Source organism: Lepisma saccharinum, chromosome 15, assembly GCF_977018435.1.
Source record: "Lepisma saccharinum chromosome 15, izLepSacc3.1, whole genome shotgun sequence".
NCBI lineage: Eukaryota > Metazoa > Arthropoda > Insecta > Zygentoma > Lepismatidae > Lepisma > Lepisma saccharinum.
In genome coordinates, this window is record NC_139243.1 from 22603630 (window position 1) to 22629754 (window position 26125).

The window sequence follows — 26125 nt, forward strand, 5'->3', positions numbered from 1 at the left end:
TTACACACGTGTATTTTTAATGTTTTGCCCATTTATCCTTTCCTTAAATCCCACGTACAACATGCCGAGATTCATAAATCTGCATTCCCCAATTATGTAAAAGAAATGTGCCAGTTGTATACACTGGCAACTGCTTCGAAGAAGGAATCCGTAGAGGGAGGGGTCACGGGCTTTTCACTTGCAGATGGGCGAACTTGGCAACTGCAGTGTTGCTACCCGATCCTTAAAAGATAACGCACCATTCCTGTTCAGTATTGTCACAAAGCTGATATCTTATCCAATTTCTGAACAGCCAACTTTGCAACTACAAAGTTGAATATGTTCCAATGTATCTTTGCGTAACAAGACCATACTATTTCTTGCAATTTTATTGCAATTTCTTGTTGCTAAGGTACACAGTAAAAATATCATATTTGGAAACACTACTTTCCTGGAAAAGGCTGCTTCCACCCTCAAGCAAACTGTTATTTATAGCTTCCTGTGCTGTGAACCCCCTCAAACATGTCCCATAGCGGTCAATGACTCAATAGTAAAGTTTGGAGGAATAGATTCGTTTGTCGTGTGGTGGTTGTCGAGATTTTACGTGGTGTTGTATCGGTTGTGTCATTGTTTGTTAATATAATGGCTGCAGCCGGAAGTGTTATCAAGCATCCCCGTGGGAAACCTTTGACAAGTGGTGAGAAGAAAATTGTGCTGAACGTGTTCAACTATCTTACACTGAAGAATCCAGAGTGTTGTGTGGACCAAGTTGTGTCGCTGACTTCTGAATGCACAGGTGTTTCGAAAACAAGTATTTACGCGGCGCGCAAGGAAATCGAAGCGAGTGGTAAGGTGGTTACTCCGAAAAGAAAGAGAGCCGAACAAAAACGCGGATCGCGCATTTTAGACGATTTTGCACTTGCCGCTATCAGAAGGAAAGTGCATGCATTCTTCCTGGATAAAAAGTTGCCTACTTTAGACAAATTATTATTTGAAATTAATAATGATCCAGACATCTGCAAGATTAGTCGTTCAACGCTGCACAAAGTGCTACTTGATTTAAATTTTGAATTTGTGCGCCGAAAGAATCGCAGCGCTCTTATTGACCGTGACGACATAGTGCTTTGGAGAAGACGCTATCTTCGTGCAATACGTCAATTTCGTATCGACGGTAGGAAAATATACTATCTGGACGAAACTTGGGTTAACGAGGGTCATACTAGGAGCCGCGTGCGGCAAGATAAGACAATAAAAACCCGAAAGGATGCATTCTCATCTGGTCTTAGTGTTGGCTTAAAGAATCCCACCGGAAAAGGAAAGAGAATCATCATTCTTCATATTGGAAGCGATGATGGATTCCTACAGAATGGACTCCTGTTTTTTGTATCTCGGTCCTCCAAAGACTACCACGAAGAAATGGACGGCAAAGTGTTTAAGGATTGGTTTCAAAACATTGTTCTGCAATTGGAACCACAGTCTGTTATTGTAATGGACAATGCTCCTTACCACAGTGTAAAATGTGAAAGGATTCCGACAACAGCATGGAGAAAGGACGACATTTGTGAATGGCTAAGAAACAAAAACGTTCCCCACGAAGTCAATCAGTTAAAGGCCGAACTGCTTACAAAAGTAACTTCCGTCAAAACAAATTATGACAAATTTGAAATCGACGAAATTGCTAGGGACCACGGACATACTGTTTTGCGTTTACCACCTTACCACTCTAATCTGAACCCAATAGAGTTAATTTGGAGCCAAGTAAAAGGACACGTTGCAGCACACAATACAAGTTTCAAACTTCAAGATGTAAAGCTCTTGTTGTTGGAAGGACTTGAGAATGTCACTCCCAAGAAATGGCAGGATTGTATTCGTCATGTGGAAAACGAAGAAAAAACACTGTGGGAAATGGACGGGTTGCAAGAAACAGCTGTCGAACGATTTATTATCAACCTCGACGACGATTCCGAATCTGATTGCGTGTATGATGATGAAGATGACTCCTTAGACGGTATATTACCCATTGAAGACAACTGACGTCGTTGGTAAGTTGTTGCTTTTATTTTATTTTATTTGTCATATTTACAACATTGTTTATTTCAAAACAAATAGTTAAGTTTAAAAATTCATGTCAGATACGTATTTCTTATTCAAAAACATTCTCTTATTAACACGTTGTAGAAAAATCTGACATTGAGGCTAACACGTGCGCTGGGAGGGAGGGGCCAATGCAAGCGAATAGAAAGCGGCCAACTCGCGCATTAATACAAATTTCGGTAACTTACGGGCCATGCCTACTTCGTTCTAAAGCTGCATGGAGAATAAGTCATAAAAATCCTGGCCCTAGTTACAAGATTAGCCATGAAATAATGATTCATAGAAATGAAAATTGTGGGTGCGTCAGCACTTAGGCTATTTTGCACCAGCCCCTTACAATAGCTGAAATGAAAACGTGCCTGAACGACTAAAATATTCATTCACGGCTGTAAACGGGCACTCATCACACACCAGGACAAGGCACCGGACAACACACACACAGCCGTACAGATGATTATACTGGCCGTAGGGCCAGGCGCCATTGCCTCGTTGGCCTGCAAAGAACAGTTACGGGGTCTACTATGTGGAAGTGAGGTTGACATTGTTTGGGTGCCTCAGCAGAAAGTCCACATAATGAGGAAATCAATTTCCGTAGGTATCTTCAAAAGAAGAGAAAAAGTTTTATGGATTGATTTTTTTTTGTTTCGTCAAATTAATACATGTTTAATAAACATTTGTAGTGGCCTGCTATGTATATAAACCTATGTATGAGCGTGTACATGTATATATATGTTTTATGTATTTCTTTGAATTACATATTTTACCGCTGTTGGTTTGACATGAAAGGTATATGTGTGATCGTTATTTGCAATGTTTATATATGAATCAATTTATGAATATGCTCTATATTATGAACTTATATGTGGTTGAGTGTAAGAAAAGGCATGATCCTTAATCTCCGCCACAAATAAATAAATAAATAAGAGACAAATAAATAAATAAATAAATAAAATATTAATCAGGAACTTTCTTCTATCACCTGGATATAACATCATTTTTTATTATTCAATAAATATTCTATATTTTAAATTTTTGATATTAATTTACATGCCAGGGCAGCTGTTTCTATACAAATTTCATCTATATTCTACACAAACTAGATCATGAATACGTGTTCTTGTGCAAACTTTGTATTCATATAGCAACTACAATAGTATTACTAAATTTACCAATTTTTAGGAACACACACAAATTATATTAATGTATCGCATGTTTTCAACATACTATTTGTCCTTGTTCATCCAGGGGTATAAAATCACGAAGAAAAGAAAAATTCGTCCCGACATACAGACGGAACAGTGCTGCCAGAGCCCTCTGTGAGCAAGCACGGGAACTATCTGGCCGGTTGGCGTGCGCTACGAGCTCATGTTTCATAAAATCGCCGAGAGTGCCGCCACCGAAGACCTTGCCTGAAGCTTGGTAGCCGAGCAGAAGAGCAATCAACCCGGCCGGGGAATTTTTTATGCGCATTCTCCCACAGTCGCCTCACATGGCTCTCCCAGAGGGGTCCCCCAACAGAGGGAGAGGGGGGGAGGGGCACAGAGGGAGCGGGAGGGGGATCCGTTCGACCTTCTGCGAACCTGGCGGCGAGAGGTTTCATTCAGAAAAATTCCAACGTCTGGTTCAAGCGGTACGAGGCCCGAGGTGTTTTCTGGTACAGCGCAAAGCAAGGCTCTTTGCTGGCTTTCTTCTTGTATTCTTCTCTCCTTTCGTTTTAAATGCAATGATCAGAGAAATAGATAGAAGGAAAGAAACCCTCTCTCTTTCTCCACATACGAAGACAAGATTGAAGCAAGAATACAGATGAATGTATGTAAAGAAAACGGAATAGCATAAGATCGATAAAGTAAGAATAACACGTGACAAAGACAGAGGGGCTAACTTTTAAAAATCCGTTGCAACACGTTCCTCCAGGAATTCCACTTTCGAGTGCCTATGCGCACAACACGTAATACAAATCTATTTTACACAGAGAAGCCTGGACTACAATTTTTTAAAGAAAAAATCCCTCTTCCACAGACTTCCCAGTCAATATAACAAGCTCCCATCGAGAGCTGATGCATTTTCCACAAAGTACGCCTCTGTCTTCCATTAGAACATATATAGAGCTTAATAATATTTAATTGTGCTATTTGGTAATTTTTATTTTTGTTCTTTCCATTGTTGATGACTTTAGTGTAAAATGGGTGGTGCTGTATTTCATTCTCAAATAAAAAAAAATAAAAGGAAGGGGCAAAAAGTATTATTTTCTAGTTGTCTTGCAATCAAGTTGTCAGGATTCGATCCAGTTCTTCGGATCCCATTTAAAACTGGTTTGATTTTTGTTATTTACGATCCACTTTCTTGGAACACTCACAAAGAGCATCCTTGCCCGAGCTGGAATTCGAACACGGGACCTATACTACAAATAAGTCGTAAATCATCAAGTGAAGTTTGTGTATTTATGAAAGAACACACTAATTAAGAAGGTGATGTAAAGGGTGATCGAACCCCTTTTTTTGCGCCTCATTTCTGTGTCATTTGAAGAAGTACATTATCTTATCCTCTATGTATTTTCATTAGCGTAAACACTTCATACATGTCTAATTACAGCAACGCCACCTATCGTTTTTTTTTAATATTACTTACTCCCGAAATCGCGCTGAGAAAATTGTTTTAAGTCAAAATTTTGGTATGTATGAATACTTGTTATATAATCATTGTTAATACAGCTGATCTAAAAATGATTACCAGCTCTGCTACAGGATGAGCAAAAAGAAGTCACAGCTTCTTGGAGAATAGGAATTTAGTTTGTTCAGGGAGCGTGATTCAAAGCGCGCACAGAAACATTGTAAACTTATAATAGAATATCAACTATATGCATAATTAACAAGGAAGCTACTGTCCATTTGGGGGGGGGGGTACAAGTACTTTGTTTCCATTGTGCGAAAGGAGAGCTTCCCATAGAAATAAAAGTGTGCGGTTTCGATTACGGTGGAGTGCCTCCTTGGGTAGTGGCTCGGATATCACTCCATGTATATTTTCGATAGCATATCTGAGAATAAAGGGACTTTGTCAAACTTGCCTTGTTGAAGGTACACTGCACGTATTGGAGACTTTTCGCTCCCATGAGTAGAGAAGCCGCAAAAAGTGTTCGAGAAGTAATCTTTTATTTTCCTCCCCCAGATTACGTTTTACAACTACTATTCACTGCCATTTATCCAAGTGGGACCAGAAGTAAGTGGTGATTACCCGGCGCTATTTTCATATTGACAGCTGGCAACACTGCCTGTCTGCGAGCCGATAGACGTAACACAAAAACCACAAGGCGAGAAGAGCTCAATGCAAGAGTTTTCAGCATGACGTCATCAACTGCACCACGATCAGATCCCCGCTTAACCACAGGACAAATTATGTATTGTGAGGGGTGGAGAGCACAAAAGGATTTAGGGGAAAGGGGGAAGTGGGGGGATATATAGTTTCAAGACTTCAGCTAGCAGGAAAGCCGGGCCCTCGGGGCTAACTGTTCTTTTCACAGAGCGGAATACTATTAGTAGACCACCCGGACGCAGTGTTGCCAGGTCTATCGCCTCGGGCGGCGCATTCCTTCTGCTCCGTGCTGATTCGACCTGCGCTCCCCCTGGTGTGGTTTTTAACGCGTGTTTTGACGAAAACAAGAGAAGAGATTCTTTTTTTTTCTTTTCCCCAGAGTGCACTGTCCTACCGTGGCATTCCGAATAAGCGAGCAAGCACATCTCTTGAAGAAAAGAGTGACGAAAGCACAAAAACACACTACCGGATGTCCAAGCTCAGCATGTGAATGAAAACAGTTTTTCTCTCGTTTTCCTACTTCTTTCACGAACTGGGATGTAGTCAACGAAATTAGTACAACTGCACGCCGACCTCCGTGGCGGAGTGGTTAGCACGACGCCTGGGGCCCCGGGTTCGGATTCCGACCTGGACATGGGTGTCCCATTATCAATTTCATCCTCATCGTCGCGATTAGCCAAAGGAGTCAGAAAAGCGCCAGTAAATAACAAAAATCAAGTACTACTGCATACTTATGGGCGTCCCTACAAATTTTTGTGTATAAAACTGACTTGAAAAAAAATTACAAAGTTTACGAACCATGTCTTGAATTTTACAAGGTAATTTTAGTCATGACGTTTACATTCGTGACGTTACAAAATAAATCTAATGAAAACATTCAGTTCTGAACTGGTTCCTGCATTTTACACGACTGAAATAAGAGGAACAAACATAGGTGACACAGGGAAGTTACTCATTTTGAATGAACATTACTCAGTTAATTGTACACCAAACTGTATTATTTTTGTTGTATAATGTGTGTGCTCTATTGCCACTTATTTTACATTTGTTTATTGCAGTTACAATGGAGGCGTGGTCAGTGGAACATGGCGTGTTCACGTATGAAGCACATGTGAGAAACGGCGACTCGGTTTTTGCAGCTCAGAGGTTATTCCGCGATCTCCCGACCTATGTGCGTCTGCTTTCTGTGGGGGTATTTAAAGGAGCGGGTTTAGGTTGACAAAGCCCCCCCCTTCATTAGACGAACTGAAGACCGCTATTCGTAGGGAGGTGCAGCAGATCACTCAGGAGACATTGGACCGCGTGTGGGGCAGCTTCAACTCTCGACTGGAAAACTGCAGTATGGAAGGTGGACATTACCTTCCAGATGTGATTTTTTTCTACGTAATACAAATGGCATTACTTCCCTGTGGCACCCTGTATTACCCACTGTATGTGTGTACTGATTTTTCAAGAATTGTTATTACGTTATGTGTGGGAAATTCTTGGTGAAGAATGTACCTCGTGAGGAAATTTGTGTCACCAAGAGGGAAAAAAAGGGAATTTCCGCTCAAAATGTTCCTAAATTCTAACTTCGGCACATTGGACGGTCTAGAATGTAAAGGAGAGAGGAGGGGAAAAACTCCCGTCTCAGAAGGAAAAAAAGGCACTTCATAGAAAAAAAAACTGCCTTAAAAAAACTTGTGGAATGCGGACGACAGCCGAAAACCGAGGCAAGATTTCTTCCTGTTTGGAAAAACCATGTGTTTCCCTTTGAAATTCCACCGTGCTGCCAGGCGTTCGAAGATTTTGCCTGGGCAAGGAAGCGCGACATACCAAGAGTCGGTGATGTTGAACCGGTCAAACACATTCCAGCACAAACCTCTTCATACCGTTCGCGGTCGCCGAAAAACTCGCCTATTTCGGCCGCGGAACCGTTCTCTGCAACGGGCTGAGCGCAACCATGGAATTTGCATTCGAACGTCCATTCCGAAAAATAGACTTCCAACTTCAACGCAACCGCAGGCACTAAGCAAGTGGAGCGTGGAACATTTGGAAGGTTCATAAAATCAGATTTTCTTCGTAGAGGTTTTGGAACAGAGAGCAGGTCCATTTGGTAAAGGGTCCAGAAACTAAAAGCAGAGACCCCTCTGGTAGAGAGACGATAGAGAAACGGAAAGAGAGAGCGAGAGAATACATTTCTATATCCAAAAACGGACAGGAGGTCTTTTAAACAATAGGGTCCAGTAGATCATTTTGATAGAGGATTGTGAAACTAAGTTCTCTTTGGTAGAAGATCCAGAAATGGTGATCAGGCCCTTTTGGTAGAGAAACTGAAAATGCTTATTTTTAAAGAATCCAAAAAAGGATAGCAGTTTTTTTTTTTTTGCTTTGGAAGATCCAGAATCAGATAGGCCTTTCTTTTGGAGGATCCAGAAACCAGTAGCGTATATTCTAAGCTACTTAGGCTATCTGCGAAGCCTGAAGCCTAGAGAGTATAATGCAGAAGAAAAAATCGATTAGAAACTTTGAACAAATTTATCCATTTCAATAAGAAAATTATGCGATTCTGAAGTTGGCAACCTGAATACTTGGGGAGTTGGCAACCTGAATTGTTATAAGTTGGCAACCTGAATTGTTATAAGTTGGCAACTTGAATTGAATTATTAGAAGTTGGCAACCTGAATTCTTGGTAGTTGACAAACCTGAATTGTTAGAAGTTGGCAACTTGAATTGAATTATTAGAAGTTGGCAACCTGAATTCTTGGTAGTTGCCAACGTGAATTGTTAGAAGTTGGCAACTTGAATTGAATTATTAGAAGTTGGCAACCTGGATTATTAGAAGTTTGCAACCTGGCTGCCGTTGGGGTGGCAACATGGATTCCTTGAAGAAGTAAACAGCGAGCAAAATTGGTTTGTCGAACCACGTCTTAATAACTTCGGGGGTTCATGCGAGCCTAGTCTTTTTTCTTCCTCCATAGCTTAGGACCACGTGCCATACTGAGATAGTCCAGGTTTTCGACTAAGCATACGCCACTGCCAGAAACGTATAGCGTAGCGTGTCCTTTTTGGAGAATCCAGAATCAGATAGCTGGCCTTTTTTTTTTTTTTTAAGGATCCAGAAATGGGATGAACTTGTTTTCGAAAGAATATCCAGAAATGGATAATGGGACTTCTTGGGAATGAAGCAATCGTGAAGCGGTAGAGATAACGCAACAAGAGCAATGAAATCCCAGCGCCTTGGGGATTCGAACCCATAACCCCTGACTTTGCAGCGCACTACCATTGCCATTACACACCTAAGGTATGTAAAGACCAACCCACACGATATCCACTTTACACAATGGGATCAGTGCCCATTAACCTGTGTGTGCATAAAACGAACTGTCATCAAAAAGAAAATCACACATTTTTTTCATTACAAACGGTCCCAATATAATGGTTCTGGAAACACTGACTACGGGTCTGCGATCCACTAAAAAAGTTGGTAGTTGATGGTATGAACAAAGAAGCATCAGGGAGGGATGAAGAAGAGAGGCAACCTTTCCGCATACCTGAGTGTCCCACTCCTGGAATGTTGAAGGGGGGGAGAGCAAGCGATTTTGAGCCTTAAGTCCCGTGTGAAGTTTGCCGCTCTAAAGGTCATTGTCCAGTGATGACTACGTATCACGTGGCCCGGGCACGGATCTGTGGGAAAGAGAGAAGCTGAAAACTACCACCATGGTCGGCAGTGGTGCAAACTCAGGGAGAAAAACACTGAAGTTGGAGCAAATTCATCACTGGGACACAAAGACACACACACACGCACGAAGTCGATCACCTCCACTGGGATCCAACCTAGGACCTGTTGGCACCACAGAGGTACCCAAACAAAAACACGGGTTAGGTTGGGGGACGGAAACAAATAAGCTTTTACACGTACTACCTTCATCGAAAATGAACCAAACGCGCCTCTTTTTATGTGGATTCCATTTGGAATGCAGGGTGTTCCAAAAGTCGTCGACCGGTTTGTGAGCAACATAAGCCTTAAAATACAATGCAAAGAGCATGACTTACTTACACATCTAAATTGAACGCACATAGTTTCTCCAGCCAATAAACCTTACTTTACATGAAAACTACTTGTAAATATGTATGTATATATACACACATACAAAGGAATATCTAATTCGAACTTGGATAATTCGAATCTTTGTTGTCCCTTTGGAGTTCGAATTAGCAAGTCTCTACAGTAACCCCACCCACGTAGCTGTCACAATACACTTTTTTTAAATTTAAAGAGTGTGATTTTAGTTTGTTTTTATATTACTTTATATATTTTATAGTTTACATCAGAGTAAATAGTGCTGCACGATGTTTCATTTATAAAACAATACTGTGTAAATAATATACATATATACAGGGTGTGATTTTAATGGCGCCCACGGACCACAGAAACGTATAGAGGACATCCAAACAAACAACGTTTCTCTAACATTTTTCTCAGTCGTTCAAAAAATCCCGTTTTGCTGCCTGAATGCTGGCAACTGAACGCAACATTGATCGCATTTGTGACTTGAAGACTCAATTATTCTAGTTTATCACCAAGTCTAGAAAAAAATAGATCTATTTTTTTGTTCAAGATAGGATGATCGAAACTGGACCTAGTTCAAATTTGGATCCCAACCCCTCCGCAATGTCTCAAAAGGTGATCGAACCCCCAAGACCCATGGAGAGAATGGGTTTTAATTATTTATTCATTCATTTCACATAACTGATCGTTCAATTTATCGTGACTATGGGAGCAATTATGATGATAACGACATCTACACCGTAATTGGCCCTGCTAACAGAACCATATAATGTTTATATAAAACAATAAGCATGGTAAGTGTGGGTTAGAATTGATTCTCGGTGAGGCGAGGTAACGCGACTGAATTTCGCCCTCACAACTGCAACTTCTGGATACGCCACTGGTTTTGATGGGCTCCCTGCACTTATTATTTTCGCATTTCTGGAATTAAAATTGACATTTACAAAAAAAAAAAAAAAAAAAAAAAAAAGAATTGCTGTTCGGGATCCCGAAAATCAGGATTTTTTTTTTCCGGAATAGGGATTAGCGACAAATTTATTTCTCAGATTCCGGTCCAGAAATTTACGGACGGTCCTACCGATTCGTAAAAACTTGGAAATGTGTGGCGACGCGTACTTTTCCGTAAGAGCTGGTACACACTTTGAGCCACATGCTTATCGTTTGTGTACGTTTGAAGTTTACAAAAGCTTCCATTGCTAGTCGACTGTTTACAAAATAGTCCTCCTCGACCTGTCGGTAAAAACTGAAAACATTGCGATGCGAAGGAAGAGGACTATGAAGGATAACTTTACTACTATTAATATACTACATTTGGAAGATACCGGGTGTCCCAGAAGTCTTTCCTGATTACAAACTTTATTCATATCCGCTATATGCAATGTAGAGATGTGAAAGTGCTGCCAAAATGTTGGAAAACTAACCAAGTTTTTGTTGAGGAATCCGGAATTAATGCTCTTGACATCGGGTGGCATCTTTCCATACAATGTTTCTTGGACCTGAAAGGATTTGGGAATGAAGATAAATTCCATTTTTTAAATACCAACTTATTGATGGCAGATATTCTAGAGGAAAGAATTCTGTACATTTGAAAGTTTCTCTGCACCGGTCTCGTGATACCAGAGGACATGCTGAGCATTTTCCCGATTTGTGAACATTTTCGGTTTTATGGGCACATAGGGCCACATACAGCCACGTTACTCATTGTTAGTTTTCAAACATTTTGGCACCACTTTCACATCTCTACCTTGCATATAGCGGTTATGAATAAAGTTTGTAATCAGGGAAAGACTTCTGGGTAAAAAAAGGTAAAGTGCTACCCTGTGCTTAGCACCACGCCATGAAGGCGTATAGGGGGTGTGGCGGTAACGCCCCACACTTTCTTGATCCGGTCGTGAGTGGGGGTGATGTGATCAGCATCACGCCCCTGACCGCCTTTACCCCCCAGGGTTTCCCCCAGGTACCAATGTTATTCGACACTAAAAGGCTTCTGGGACACCTGGTATTTCTGAATGGGAATTGCTACTGAAAAAACAACGTCATACAAGAGAGTATGAACTTCTCCCCCACGTTACAAGTGGAAGCTACTTTTCAAAGTTGGTTATAAACTTAGATACGATCGCTACAATATTTTCAGAATCCCATGCATTACTTATGGAGAAGAAACAGCAAACAACTTCGTCTTCAAGTTACGGCAAATGGGAGTTTTTTACTTTTCCGACAACAAATAGAATCTTCAACGTGTCCTCTTTCCGTTCATGTGTTTTTCTAGGGTATCTGAAGCTTCACATTCCCTAGAGAACAAGTAAAAATAATACTGCCATAACCGTAATGCTAGGTCCCCTCCTCCTACAACCATTAATCGAACAGACGTCTTTTTTTTCTCCAGCCCGCCTTGGTGGGGGAGGAGCAGTTTCGGGTCCTCGCGTCTGGCCGGACATGGAAAGTGTTCCTCGTGTAGCCCGAAATTAAGAGAATCAAAATATTCGAATGTAAACCAGGAAAGAACTAGCAAAATCAAAGTTAGAATTCCAGCACCAACCTCGTCCCCTTCTCCCCGCCCCCAAATCGAATTTACGCTAATGATGCCAGTCAATGTAATTCAGGGGCTCGTTCAGAATTTTCAATCTAGGGTTGTATAGGGGGGGGGGTTGTAATGATAAACTCAAGCCGGCCCCTGTGGCGGGGTGGTTAGCACATTGCGCTACGACGCCAGGGGGTGCCGGGTTCGAATCCTGGCCCGGGCATGGATATGTGTGTGTCCATTCAACAATTTCATCATATCATCACTCATATTAACACTTCAAGTGTACATACTGCATTACACAGAAGGGGGTTTCATGATTGGCTGCCAAAACTGTCAGTCAACCCCCCTCCCATTTCCTCCCCTTCTGTAAAAATCAAGTTTTCATCCAATAGTCGAAATGTCAGAATTAAAACTCTTCTCGGGCTCTGAAAAGCATAAACCCGGAAATTATCATCGTAATATAATACAAAAAAATATGTTAATCCATAAATTCAGTGTAAAATACAAGAGTAAGATTAGAACTTGATTTTGTTAATATTCTACCACATAATCCAAATAAATGTTCCACGAGGTTTCAAAAATACAATAAAAAATATTTTTATGTGAAAGGTTACAATTCTCCCCACCCCTAACTTCAAAATTGTGGGGCGAGGTATTTAAAATTTAGTGACAAAATGATATAAATATTAAAGCCAGTACAAATGTATGAATGTTTAAACAACAAAAGAAAAACGCTTGTGCTGCATATTATTCATCTGGTGGATCAAGTACTAATCACTCTTCAAGGATATAATAATGGCGTAACACCCCTACAGGAACTTTCCGGCGACACAAATCGGCACAAAAATAAGCACTGGTGTAGATTTTTCCCATTTCCCGCAAATGCTTCCACATATTTTTCCCTTTTTGACACAAAAATTCCCTCTTCGTGGGGAATTTCCCCGATGAGAACGTGAACGGGTCGAGCCTCAGCCGACAATTAAATACCGCTTATACCCGCACCTAAAAAGAGACTTCAAGATATTCTCAAGTGGCAACACTTGCATTCATTGATTGATACTGGAGAGAAGAAGATTCCCTGACTGAACGCCTATCTGCCCTTGGCCGTAACCTTGTAGCTTTAATTTTCCCCCCTTCTTCGGCGGCCTGTTCACTTAAAAAGGCAGCACGGGATTCCAAGAAATACCCCGAGGAAAAATACTTCACGTTCCCATGTTCCCCCTCTCTCCCCCCCTAATCCCCTCTCGCCCATGTGCTTTCACACAGAAGAAGTTCCCAAATGCATCCCTCCCCCCTCCTCCGTTAAAAAGCTTCTTTTTCATCCTCTCCTTTTTGTCAAAACAAACCTTACTAGTTTTTTGTCGGATCGTGTTTGCTGAATGCTTTCACCGCATGCTGTACTGTTCACAGAAAACCATGAGAAAGGCTGTGAACAGTGCAAGCCCCTGCAGTAGGGAAACGCCTGGATTTCTGTGCCTTTGGAAAATATGAGCATTACAGGTTTCCTCTCCGCTTTCGTTCACCAAAAGGCAAATGCCTATTTACCAGTGGCGTATGCTGAGTCTTAAGACCTGGACTAGCTCACTATGATACCTGGTCCTAGACTATGGAGGAGGGGAGAAGACTATTAGTAGGCTCATTCTTGACGTCTTCAAGGAAGCCACGTTGCACACTCCCAAGATTTCAGGTTGCCAACTACCGAGATTTCAGGTTGCCAACTACCGAGATTTCAGGTTGCCAACTACCGAGATTTCAGGTTGCCAACTACCGAGATTTCAGGTTGCCAACTACCGAGATTTCAGGTTGCCAACTCCCGAGAATTCAGGTTGCCAACTCCCGAGAATTCAGGTTGCCAACTCCCGAGAATTCAGGTTGCCAACTCCCAAGAATTCAGGTTGCCAACTTCAGAATTGCCACTATCTTCTCATTGAAATCAATCTATTCACAATTTCTAATAGATTTTTCTTCAGTATTTTACAGTACTTTCTAGGCTTCGTAGATATCCTAGCTGACCTGGAATATACGCTCCTGCTATTTATATTGTCTTGTATTATCACATTGTTATTTATTTATTTATTTGCCTCTTATTTTGTGTGGCGGAGATTAAGGCTCATGCCTTTTCTTACACTCAACCACATACAAGAAGTTCATAATACAGAGTGAACAAAAAGTAGGTGGACAGTGAATAACATTTATGGTAAATGGTTTGTCTCTTTGGGGCTTGAGTTCCAAATGTTTCAACCCATTTTCTTCTAACTGTTTCAGCATTTGCAGACACAAACACCATTGTTATAATGAACACCATTGTTATAGTATAACCCTAACACAAACCCTATTCCATTACTGTCCACCTACTTTTGGTTCACTCTGTATAATACATATTCATAATCTGAATCATATATAAACATTGAAAATAACAATCACACATATACCTTTCACATCAAACCAACCGCAGTAAAAATATTTAATTCAAAGAAATACATAAAACATATACAGTATATACATGTATACAAACTCATACCTAGGTCTATATTCATAACAGGCCACAACAAATATTTATTAATCATGTATTAATTACTTGTTACAAAAACAAAAAATCGAACCAGGAAGAAGAGTATGTAGCATCAATCCATAAAACGTTCTTATTCTTAGTTTGAAGATACACAGAATATTAAATCAATAGACTCGATAAGGTACAATAAATATGATACGTGTCAAATTAATATTAAAATTAATATAAAAAAGGAATACAAAGTAGCAACCTGCCAAGGTTAGATCTTACACAGGATATGACAACAATAGTAACAGAGAAAAACAAAACATCCAAAGAAAAACAACAACACCTTCTCGATCAAAAGTTGTTTTCTGAGGCTAAATGTCGTGTATTTATGCTAGAGATTTAAACCTGAGATGCCTAACCTAACCACGGAACCTTTCAGCGCTTGCGTCAGAATAGGAAGGTGTTTGATTTTCGTGCGATGAGTCATACCCGTTAGGGCAGTAGGCCTTGTCACACGCACCCCCTTTCGACACTAGCGCCAGTACTTCCGGCCTGGGCATTGGTGTTTTTTCTCTGTAAATGTTCTTCAATTTCACCCAACTGTCATTCACCCTCTCCGCCGCGATTGGCCAAGAGTGCCCAGAATTTTCGAAAGGGGGTGTTATGTATACTTTTTTTTTTTTAGTAATCACTCCCCATTTTGTCATCTTTTTCTGTACTGTTGGCCTGGGCATCTTTGTCATCATATGTACTCTCATCATCAACGTCGCGAATGGACAAAGTGAGAGAAAACGACGCTAAATAAAAAAAATCTTAGCATAAATGCGATATGGCGTTAAATCAATCACTACTAGACACACAAATACATAATTTAGTGGACTGAAATAACTTCGATATAAATCTCAATCTGTAGTTTACTCATTCTGTATATTGAAGGCGAAACAATCGGTAAGACGACTTTTAACCGTCGATATCTCTGCATCTAAATCAACCGTTGATAAAAGTGTGCAAGTAAGTGTACAGAGACACACAACAAACAACTTCCTACGGTAAAACATTATCTATTGAACCTCATTACTCAGTTATTGACAATCGAACAGTTCGAGAGCTCTCGATTTTTCACAAAAAGCAACATATCCATGAAATTTCGTGGACTGAAGTTCAAAGTTTCTGAATAATAGAATCTTTATCGTCCTCTATATCTGTTAATTGAAAGATTCTAGTGAACTTTCGTCAATAAATTAATATAGCTATTCTGTAGAGTAGAATACCGATAAAATAATTAATTCATAAGGCATTGTTAAGGTGTACGGGGATATCTTTCACTCTCAGTTCTACATAGTACACCCTGGACTTCATTGCTGCAGACTAACGAGGTTCTGGCGTCAGTACGAACCTCTGTGGGGCTCATGTTGTGTTGTCCCTATATTGATTCATTGATTTGCTTTATTTTACTTCGCTTTTTGTGCTACTTTTGGCTAATTTGCGAAGATCGGGATGAGTGATGACATGACAAAATTGATGAATGGACACTCACAAACATCAATGCCCAGGCCGAAATTCGAACCCGCGACTCCTTGCGTCGTAGCACGATGTGCTAACCGCTCCGCCACAGGGACCGGCTGCGCGATTGTCTCTTCATCCATCTTTACCAATTCATCCTCATCTTCGCGATTAGCCAAAAGTGGCAGAAAAGCGAAGGCAAGTAAATCAAACGAAAATGAACCATAAAGCATCGTTAGTACAATTTGTCTGTATTTATAAAACTGACAAGGGAGGTTATCTAAGTGTCCCCCTCCGATTTCCATGAAACTTGGCAGGTGTATAGAGGGGTCCAAAGGAAGAAATACGTGTTTTTGTGTTTCAGCTAAAAAAATGTTTTAGAGGGCAAAACCCCCCTCAAATGTCAAGATGAAGAGAATTTGAAGTGGGGATCTGACCCCGAAACCACGTCAATATGGCATAGGAAGAACACGCACGTATAATTGGAATACACACAGCACAGAACTGTAAGATTGTCGGTACCAAACGCAAGTGCTATCGTGAAGGACGATGCCGGTTGAAGTTCTGTGCTAATAGTACTGGCAGATACACACGTGGGAAACTTGAGATATGAAGTGCATATCACTGGCAAACACAGCTCTGTGCTGTGTGTGTTCCAATTATATGTGCGTGTTCTTCCTATGCCATATTGACGTGGTTTCAGATCCCCACTTCGAATTCTCCTCATCTTGACATTTGAGGGGGGTTTTGCCCTCTAAAACAGTTTTTAGCTGAAACATAAAAACATGTATTTCTTCCTTTGGGCCCCTCTCTACACCTGCCAAGTTTCATGGAAATCGAACGGGGACACAGGGGTCAGATCCCCAATTCAATTTGTAATCTTGAAATTTGAGGGGGGTTTTGCCCCCTAAAACAGTTTTTTAGCCGAAGCAAAAAAAAAAAACAGTATTTCTTCCTTTGGGCCCCTCTATACATCTGCCAAGTTTCATGGAAATCGGAGGGGGAAACTTAGAAAACCTCCCTTGTGAGATAAATACAAGTGCATGTAAAATTTTCACGTAACATATTTATTAGTAAAACAACGTATTTTCAAAATTTCTAACATCCGTAAGAAGTTCCTATGTACATTCGTGGTATTTGAAAAATGTAAAGTGGATACTATTTAATCAAATTTGGAGCCTCGATTTCAAGGGTATAGTCGAAGAATGGCGCTTGATTGCAAAACCTTTGCCTCGGACTGTACTCTCCCTATTCTAAGTGCCATAAAAGGTAAAAACTTTGAGCGGGGCCTTCTCGTTCAAAACTCCCAAGGTCGATCGTGGTGGTGAAGGTCAACTTGTTTCCTCCCCCTCCGAAACCACCCCTGAGCGGGCTTTGAAGGGAGAGGGCGTCCCATCTGATTAATTCAGCAGAAAAACGCACAGGAAGTGAGGAGAGTGGGCTTGTAGTGTTGCAGCCCTTAATAACAAACCAATGACCATGACACGCTCACACGATTCTGTCCACACTTTGGTAAAGTTACTAAAAAAAGTAACTCTCTACAGTTAACGTTACTTTGCTTTCAAAAGTAACGCATAACCGTTGTCGTTACTTTGTCATACATTAACAAAATTTAACCAGTTCCCTGTACTGCATGTTTCTCCTAGTACCGTCAAAATTTGGTAACGTGTCATAATTTCATTACTCACAATGTAGGGTACGAAACAATAATGTTCACAGAAGGTAATATAGGCCTATGGAATATACAGTTAGTAAAGTCCTTTTAACATTTCCTACAAAATGTAAAGGAGTTATGCTGGGTACAATTGGTCATGGTTGAAACAGGTTAGGCCCAGAAGAAACTATAGCCGTGTGTGTCAAGCCGAAGTCCGCCATATTGTTGGCTGTCATGTTGAATTCAACTTAAATGGAAAAGTGGTGATATGATATATCAAATCAGGCTAGAATTTCACGAGAAATGCGCTAGTGAATGTTTTGTCCACGTATCTTGAATGCTTGTAACTATTTTCGATGTGTCAGAAAATAGCATCTGAGAGCCTCTAACGTGTCAGTAGCGCATAGAGATCATAGTGACATGTGGGGAGAGAAGTTCACATGCCATTGCACATAATTTTGATCACTGATATTCCCCGAAGGGTTGAATATGTGGTACGGTTGTGCCGAACAATTACAGTACGACGCTTCCATTAGCATGAAAACCCCTTCACAGTGACGAGGCTAATTTTTATGGAAACTATGAAAAAAAGTACCTTCTTCCGTAAGCAAAGATTAAAAAACCCGTTCACTTAACAAATCCAAGTAGCATCAACATTTAAGGTTTCGTCCATGAAAAATGGACCAACCAATTGCGTTCCCCACACCACACCAGCACCATGCTTTCGGCTAGAGTCTGTCTTAGTCCCTATGTAGGCCCCTAGGACAGCAGGGGTTCCGGTTTCGAATTTTGTCATTGGCTCTTGTTGGAAATGTAGCTGAACCCGCAAATGTTTTATCAGAGGGGCGGCTTAGCTTTCACAATCGTAAGATAATTGAAATTTAGCATTTTCCGTGATTTCCAGTGTAAGCGATCGATCTGGCGAGCGCGCGGGGGGAGTGGGGGGACTCCCCAGAAAGAAATTGGCGCAAAAGAGAACTGAGAGCTGCAAAGCCCACACAAGGTCTCCTATTTCTATAACATCACATGGCTAGTAGGTTCTGACGTCAATAGAAAGCAAAAACCACGTGGTCCGTAACAAACCTCCCACTGGCCGTACCTTCCAGTGTCAGGGGGAGGAGTTTTTCACTGGACACCTACGTCTATTGTACTTTTGCAACGCAATTGCGTTTAAAAAGGTTAATGGCCAATGCAAGTCTTTATGCTTTCCACCACCTCGCAACAATGAATTTTTTGCACCCTCCCTCCTCGGTGATGGAGCATCTTGAGTGGTCGAATCACTGTCTCAATATTTCGCCACAGTTTCTGGGCACGAGTGTATTTCATAGATTTGAATTTAGTTATTTTACTTCGCTTTTCTGCCTCTTTCAGCTAATTGCGAAGATGAGAATCAGTGGCGGCGATTGGCTTCTAGCGGGGCAACTGCCCCCGCCCCTCCCCTAATCACGACACACACTTACTGTGACTCCAGACGCCAGGGCATCGCTAGTCTACAAAAATGCAGTCTAGAGCAGGGCTGTTAAAGGTCCAGGAATTTTAAATAAATTCAATTCCGGTCCAGGAGAGAAAATCAGCAAGCGTGAATGGGTTCTGGACCGTAAAAAACCTCTTTATCTCAAGTATTTCAATTCGGTCCAGGAACCTTTTTTCCGGATCAATTTAAATTCTGTCCAGGAACCCTGTTTTCAATTAAACAATACGCAACTTTGACCGAATGTAAATTGTGCGGGAAAAAATATTTCGGTCCTGCAGCGGAACCAATTAGAATTTATGGGTTCGTGGAACTTTAACAACCCTGTATACTACGTGCACTCTTGTGTGCCTTCGTAAAAGGCTACCACACCTCATTTCTTTTGAGACTGTCCCTTCAAGAAGGTCCAAAATTGGAAGAAGAGCGACGAGAAATAAGCTGATTCAATCGATCTAGTACAGAACAATCTTCTTCTAGACTCGCGTGACTGCATATCATTATATCTGCAAAGGCGAATGTGACGTATTGCGTTGCACCATACGAACAACACTTTATTAATAATCACGCATTTGCATCGTTCCTAAAGGTTCAATTCCACCGGGTAACGAACCTTTGACACCTTGATTACAAGGCGAAAACTTCAAACAGCCTAAAGCTCCGTACCAGCTAACTGTAGACCAGGCGAACGAGAACAAGTCTCTGCGCAAGTAGTGACGCGAGGCTGCTCCACCAATGAACAGTGAGAGAAACGGGATTGTGCAATGGGCGACGGGAGTTCCCCGATTTCCAATTCAGCGTTGCCAACTCTTGAAAAGGATAATACCGAACGCACATGGCAAACTGACGATATTTTTATCTCCAGGTCCGTACGATTGGTTTAAGAATTTCTTAGGGAAATATTAGGGATAAAACTGCAAGAGCAAATTTTGACGAGCCGTGAATTTAGCGTACGGACTAAGGTCTAGACCGTACGGTTGGCAAGACTGCGCTTTCACCACTCTTGTTTTCCTCCTCTTCCTCTGCCGATATGAGCGGCCCTGCTCTACAGTTAGCTGGCACAGGGTATATATATTCTTGTTACGGGCCTCTTGTTGTTCATCCAGGGTCTTTTATTACAAGTGTACAATACAATTTCTTGCACTACTCTTTATTTTATTTTGAGGTGCATGGGGAGGCCTTTTGAGAAGCCGCCCAAAAGCCAACCTTACTTCCACGTAGTACACTCCAGCTAACGAGGCTCTGGCGTCTGGAGTCACAGCCAGTATAATTCTCTGTGGGCTTGTCTTGTGTTCTGTCAATGTGTTATTGTGATATTCTCCTTTCATTTATTTTATCTTATTACCATCGATCCCAATCTTCGCGATTAGCCAAAAGTAACAAAAGCTAATTAAAATAAGTAAATCATATTTTATTGTAATAATAATAATACTGAAGTGTGAAGGATGGCTTAAAATTGTATACTGAAAGCTTTTGTACTGTACTAATACGTATTACTAACAACTGTACACAATATTGTCCCTCTTTCTCTCTCTCAAGCCGTGGAACACATTAGATACATGTGTTTAATAATTGGCAGTCTATTTTGCTATTGTAGAGCCAAGATGTCTGTGGGAAATATGCAAACTATAGACTTCCATGTGACTTACAGAATCGGCACTAGTGCCACTCCAAAAAGCCCCGGGTTCGATACCCGATGGAGGAACATTTAGTTCGAATCCCACTTTAAACTGTAGTTCCAGTCCCAATTAGCGTATCTGTGCATAAAGTGGACTTAAATATAAACTCAACTAAATTAGCGCCACTCCAGGCCACATCTCCAAATACGCTGTGATGAGTGAGCGTAACACTCGCAGCAAGTATGAAATGGGGTCGCCAGAACAACCGCGAAAGGGATTAAGCACGAAAATATTTTCGCGGTTATTCCGTTCGCATTCAGTCGTTTCGCTCTTATCCCATTCCCGCTTAGTCAGTTCGGCTGTAATTCCTCTCGCCCTTAGTCAGTTCCGCTGTAATTCCTCTCGCACTTAGTCAGTTCCGCTGTAATTCCTCTCGCACTTAGTCAGTTCCGCTGTAATTCCATTCGCACTTAGTCAGTTCCGCTGTAATTCCATTCGCACTTAGTCAGTTCCGCTGTAATTCCATTCGCACTTAGTCAGTTCCGCTGTAATTCCATTCGCACTTAGTCAGTTCCGCTGTAATTCCATTCGCACTTAGTCAGTTCCGCTGTAATTCCATTCGCACTTAGTCAGTTCCGCTGTAATTCCATTCGCACTTAGTCAGTTCCGCTGTAATTCCATTCGCACTTAATCTGTTCCGCTGTAATTCGTTTCGCACTTAATCTGTTCCGCTGTAATTCCTTTCGCACTTAATGCGTTCGCTGTAATTCCTTTCGCACTTAATGCGTTCGCTGTAATTTCTTTCGCACTTAATGCGTTCGCTGTAATTTCTTTCGCACTTAGTCCGGTTTCCAATTTTGGTTTCGTGTTTAATCCGTTTCGCTGTAATTCCTTTCGCGCTTACAACTCTTTCGCGGTTATTCCACCATCCCATGAAAAGATCTTAACATTTTCCAAACCTTTCCGAACCCCATGAGAGAGAATAGCGACCTAGGACGTTAGATTGTTCGTTCACCCGGTTTCGATCAGCTTTCAATAGATCAGGATCAGCGCTGATCTGGCGTTTGTTTACACTGCGTCGAGCCCAGTTTCGCGCAAGAAACCACGGGCGAGCCTCGCAAAACGCTGCCAGAATGGGTCCAGCGACACAGGAAGTTCGAAAGGACGGGCGCGTGGGAGGAAGATGATTTAATGGAACCTGTGCGTAGCTTCCGTCAGGGCGGTCGCCGATCATTAAAACTGGTCAGCACAGCGTAACGCGGCGGTGCCATGTCTCGCGGAATATTCATTTTTATTGCTTTTCGTGACTCCTGAAATTCATCGAGCACCCCGAACGGCGAGGAAGATCACGAATTGGGAGCGTTCGACTTCAGCCCGTGTACTCTGTCCGAACGAGAATCACTAGAGAAGGGGCGGTACACGAACATATGTGAATCCACGATGGCAATGCCGTCTCCCAAACTACTACGTTTTGCCATACCTTATATTCAATCTGCATTTCATTTGTATCTCAGTACTGTACATGTGAACTATCCTTTATTTCTCGATATCGGCAGCACAGAAACCCACGGGGGTTAATGGAATAGCTGCACACGTGGTCCTACAAGGAAGAATTTCCCGGAAGAACCATGGAAAGGTCGATATATGGCTGGAGCTCTCATAGACAAGTCGACAGTCGGATCCAACCCCCCTGCGCCTCAGGTAACACGGAGCCATTAATTTTAACTGTGTTAAAGAGGAAGTTGTTTTGAAGCACCACGAGCCATCAAGCTCTGTCCATAACTTCATGCGCTCCCTCCAAGGTATTGCCTAGAACCCAGATTTTTACCGGTACGTGAACAAAATTCGATGTCATCACCTATAACCACTCCGACAAAAGATCGGCACGCGTGCAAGAGCTCTAAGCCCAAGCTTCATGCTCCGACCACAGGACGTGTTCAGGTTCGAGTGTCCTGGGGTAAGCGTTATAACTTTCCCCGATATTTCGGCCAGTGTATGGGACCGCCCACCATCGTGAGGAAATTGGGGAGCTACGAATGAATAGCGAAACCCGGTCATGGAAACCTACAATAACGACTGGGAGTTCGTCGTGCTGACCACACGTCACCCCGTAACTGGTTGGAAGATCTCCCAGTGAGGTCGGTAGGTTAGGCAATGTCTTATGGTCTTGTGGTAAAAATCTGCATTTCAAATTTGCCTTCATTTAATTAGCTTTTCTGTCACTTTTAGCTAATCGCCAAGATTAAAGAATGGCGAAAAAATGAAATTGATAACGGGGCAATCACAAACCCACCTATACAGCACATCACAACCCCCCCCCCCCAAACCCAAGAGGGTTATACTGGATGTGGGTCCAGGCACCGGAGCCTCGTACGTCTGCAAAATGCAATCCAGGGTGTACTAAGTGGAAGGGAGGTTGATATTTTTACATGTCTCCAGTCCACATATAGGTTTCGATAGAAGCTAGGACTCGTGCCCAAAAAATTACTGTAGGTCGACGATATCAGTTCAATGTCCCCCACCGGAAGCTCGGGAATCCCTAGGTCAGAAGGCGCATGCGCTACGTGGAACACGCAAGAGAGGAATTTATGCGTCTAAAGAATAGCATGACAATCATTCTTGGTACCGGTACATGGTGAGAATACAAACGCTTCGGATTCCCACCAAAAGTGCACTTCATTCTTACACCGACCTTGAACACCCCGTGGCGTACCTGAAGAGATTGGGTGCTTCTCCTGCTCCCAGTGACGGAGTTGGTAACATACGCAGACATATGTGGTGCGAGGGTTGCGCTCGAGTCAGCATCCCCAATTTTCATCTCCATAACAAAAGTTAATTAATATATGAAAGAAGTGTTACTATAGTACATATTGCAATAACATCATCTACTCAATTCACAAACTGAGATTGACGGGTGCAAAGTGTAATCCAATCCTGATTACGTCTGAAATATAATTGTTTTAAAATTACTATTCTCGAACAAACAGTAACCGTGGGAAGGTTTTCTTTCAGTTTTATATACTAAGTCGTCTTACGAAATTACTTATATTTGTTACTGTCATATTAATTGTGTATTTTGTTCCTTACATATAGAGGAAAGTCACCATAACTGACATAGGGCTACTAAACCGACACACCACTGTTTCACAGCCGAGAAGTTCTTTCCCTTTGCAGTAACAGGGTAAATCTATTTAGGCTTCCAAGATAACGTGCGACCAGTGAAATGAGCGCTTCTGGCGGTTTTCTTTTTGTAGGAAAATATTTTTGTTTTTGGGTGATTTCAATGCTTTTGTTTGTCTCTGCATAACACTATATTATTCATACTGGAAGGATGAGTAAATTTTTACAGTTTTATCAGGTCATTCTAGATAGAGTAACGATTCCGAACATGAATTTCTTTCAGTTTTGAAAATGTGGTGTTTGTAAATTTTTGAGGTTATTGTTATGGATGGCGTCGTTCCTGAACAGACATACGTCAATAATTGGGTTCCCTAACCCGTTGCGCGAGATGAAGATATCCTAGATGCTGAATGTATTTTGGCGAAGGACTTTATTCTGAAGATGCCAGTGGTGAAGAATGAATAATGTGTATCAAGTGCAATCTTTGGGCTCATGTTCAAGGTGCAGATGCAGAACATGACCTATACGTATGTGTCTTCTGTAAATGACATGCCATTGAGGGCTCAATAGTCCAAAGAAATTGCATTTGTCTCATGATGATTAAAGGAATTGCTTTATTCTCTAATAGAAACCATTTACATGCATTTGTTTGTGTTGCTTTGTAATTTGATCCCTTATTTAAACAGGTATGTCGGATTCGGAACCTGTTTTCTCAGATGATATAATTGTACCTTTTGTGATAAAACTATTTTGTAAAACAAAATGTTGTTGTAATAGATCTTGTTTTACCAGCTTATACTTGGGCATGGAATTGATGTACACATTAAATCGGAAAATTCCTTCCCTACTCCGAGTTAAGAGTAAAAAACAAAATGGCATGTCGGTTTTGGTGACTTTCCTCTATAGTATTTGTATGAAGAAATTGGGGAACCGTTCATGGATACCTACAACGACGACTGGAGGTTCGCGTTGCTGCCCACACTTCACACCGAAACGGTTGGATGATTGCCCACCTCTGCTGAGGCATGTGGGAGTGAGGTCTGTATAGGTAGACCCTGGCCCTCAAGGGCTGTTGCGCCATGGTTTATATTGTAAGTTGCAACAGCAATCCGTTTAGTTAAATCGAGGAATGTTGTGTGTTCATATCTTTTTGCAAGATTCAACCTCAGGCTGCATGGGTTCTGCCCCAATTGTCCACACATCCATGACACTCCCTAAAATTTACCTATGTACCTACACGGATGACCGTATAACTAATATCAGAGATTCCCTTCCAAATTTTAACACATACCAATTAAACCGTTCCGCTCATTTCGACAAACTGAACGCCCTCGCAGACTTGGTATCTAATACCGAACTCTCTGCATACAAAGCAAATCTCCATCAACTTCGTCACTATCAACCCCCGCAACCAGTTGAACAGCCGATCGCAGTAAGAGGAAGCACGAGACTCAAGACATCTTCAGCCACCATCCCCACAGACGCTACAGGAACAAACACAGGAGGGAACCTCCTCCCCAGGTAATGCTACCGGAGAATAACACCACTCCACTTCAACCGATAAAAAGAAGGCAATTGAAAGATGAAGAACTATCTTCTGTACCACCTTTCTTCCTTACTATTTCCATAACCTTCATCTCATTCTCCATACCCTCAATTCCTGACGTATATCTGAATTTCATCCTCATACTCCCAGGAGTTCTCTCATTAGTACTTTTTCACTTGTATTTATTTCTCTCCTTTCTCTTATTATATATTATTATTTTTATTTTCTCAAATTTCTTATTTACTTATTACCTAACCACTAATCAATGTAGTGATTTCCTTTATATTCGCAGTTTCTAACATCTACAATGTCTCTACATCTCCATATACTCTTATCATTTTTACTTTTCACTATTTGTTTTATTATTAGTAGTAGTGGTAGTAGTATTACTAATATACATTCTGTTAACCAAATCTGTTCTGGCTCAATAGAACAGTTGTGATTATACAATAAAGGGAAAAAGAAAAACGAAGGAATCCGTAAATGTTCGCGGAAAAGACGCCCAGGGTATATTTTAAGGTACCTGCGCTAAAAGCCCATACCTCCGAATGTAATGTATTGAATGTATATTATTATTATTATTAATAAAGTGTATTATATAGTTCATATCTTTTATTTATTTGGGCTTATAATAGAAGTTGAGGAAGGGTTGATTCTAGGAGGAAAGAAAAACTACTCGTCAGATCTTCTATTGGTTTAGACCTGATAGAAAAATGTTTGTTGAGACAGTCTATTTGTTTAGGAGGGAAAAAAATGTT

At 41.3% G+C, this 26125-nt stretch overlaps 1 protein-coding gene across 1 annotated transcript; it reads left to right on the plus strand.

Moving 5' to 3' along the window:
• The first annotated feature begins 621 nt into the window (after positions 1-621).
• LOC145999161 (uncharacterized) lies at positions 622-2013 on the plus strand. The gene has a single exon (XM_083136094.1). It carries the CDS (start codon positions 622-624, stop codon positions 2011-2013), a length of 1392 nt encoding a protein of 463 aa, XP_082992220.1.
• Positions 2014-26125: the final 24112 nt, after the last annotated feature.

Coding starts and splice junctions, on each gene's coding strand:
- LOC145999161 (XM_083136094.1), top strand. CDS start 622: ATGGCTGCAGCCGGAAGTGTTATCAAGCATCCCCGTGGGAAACCTTTG.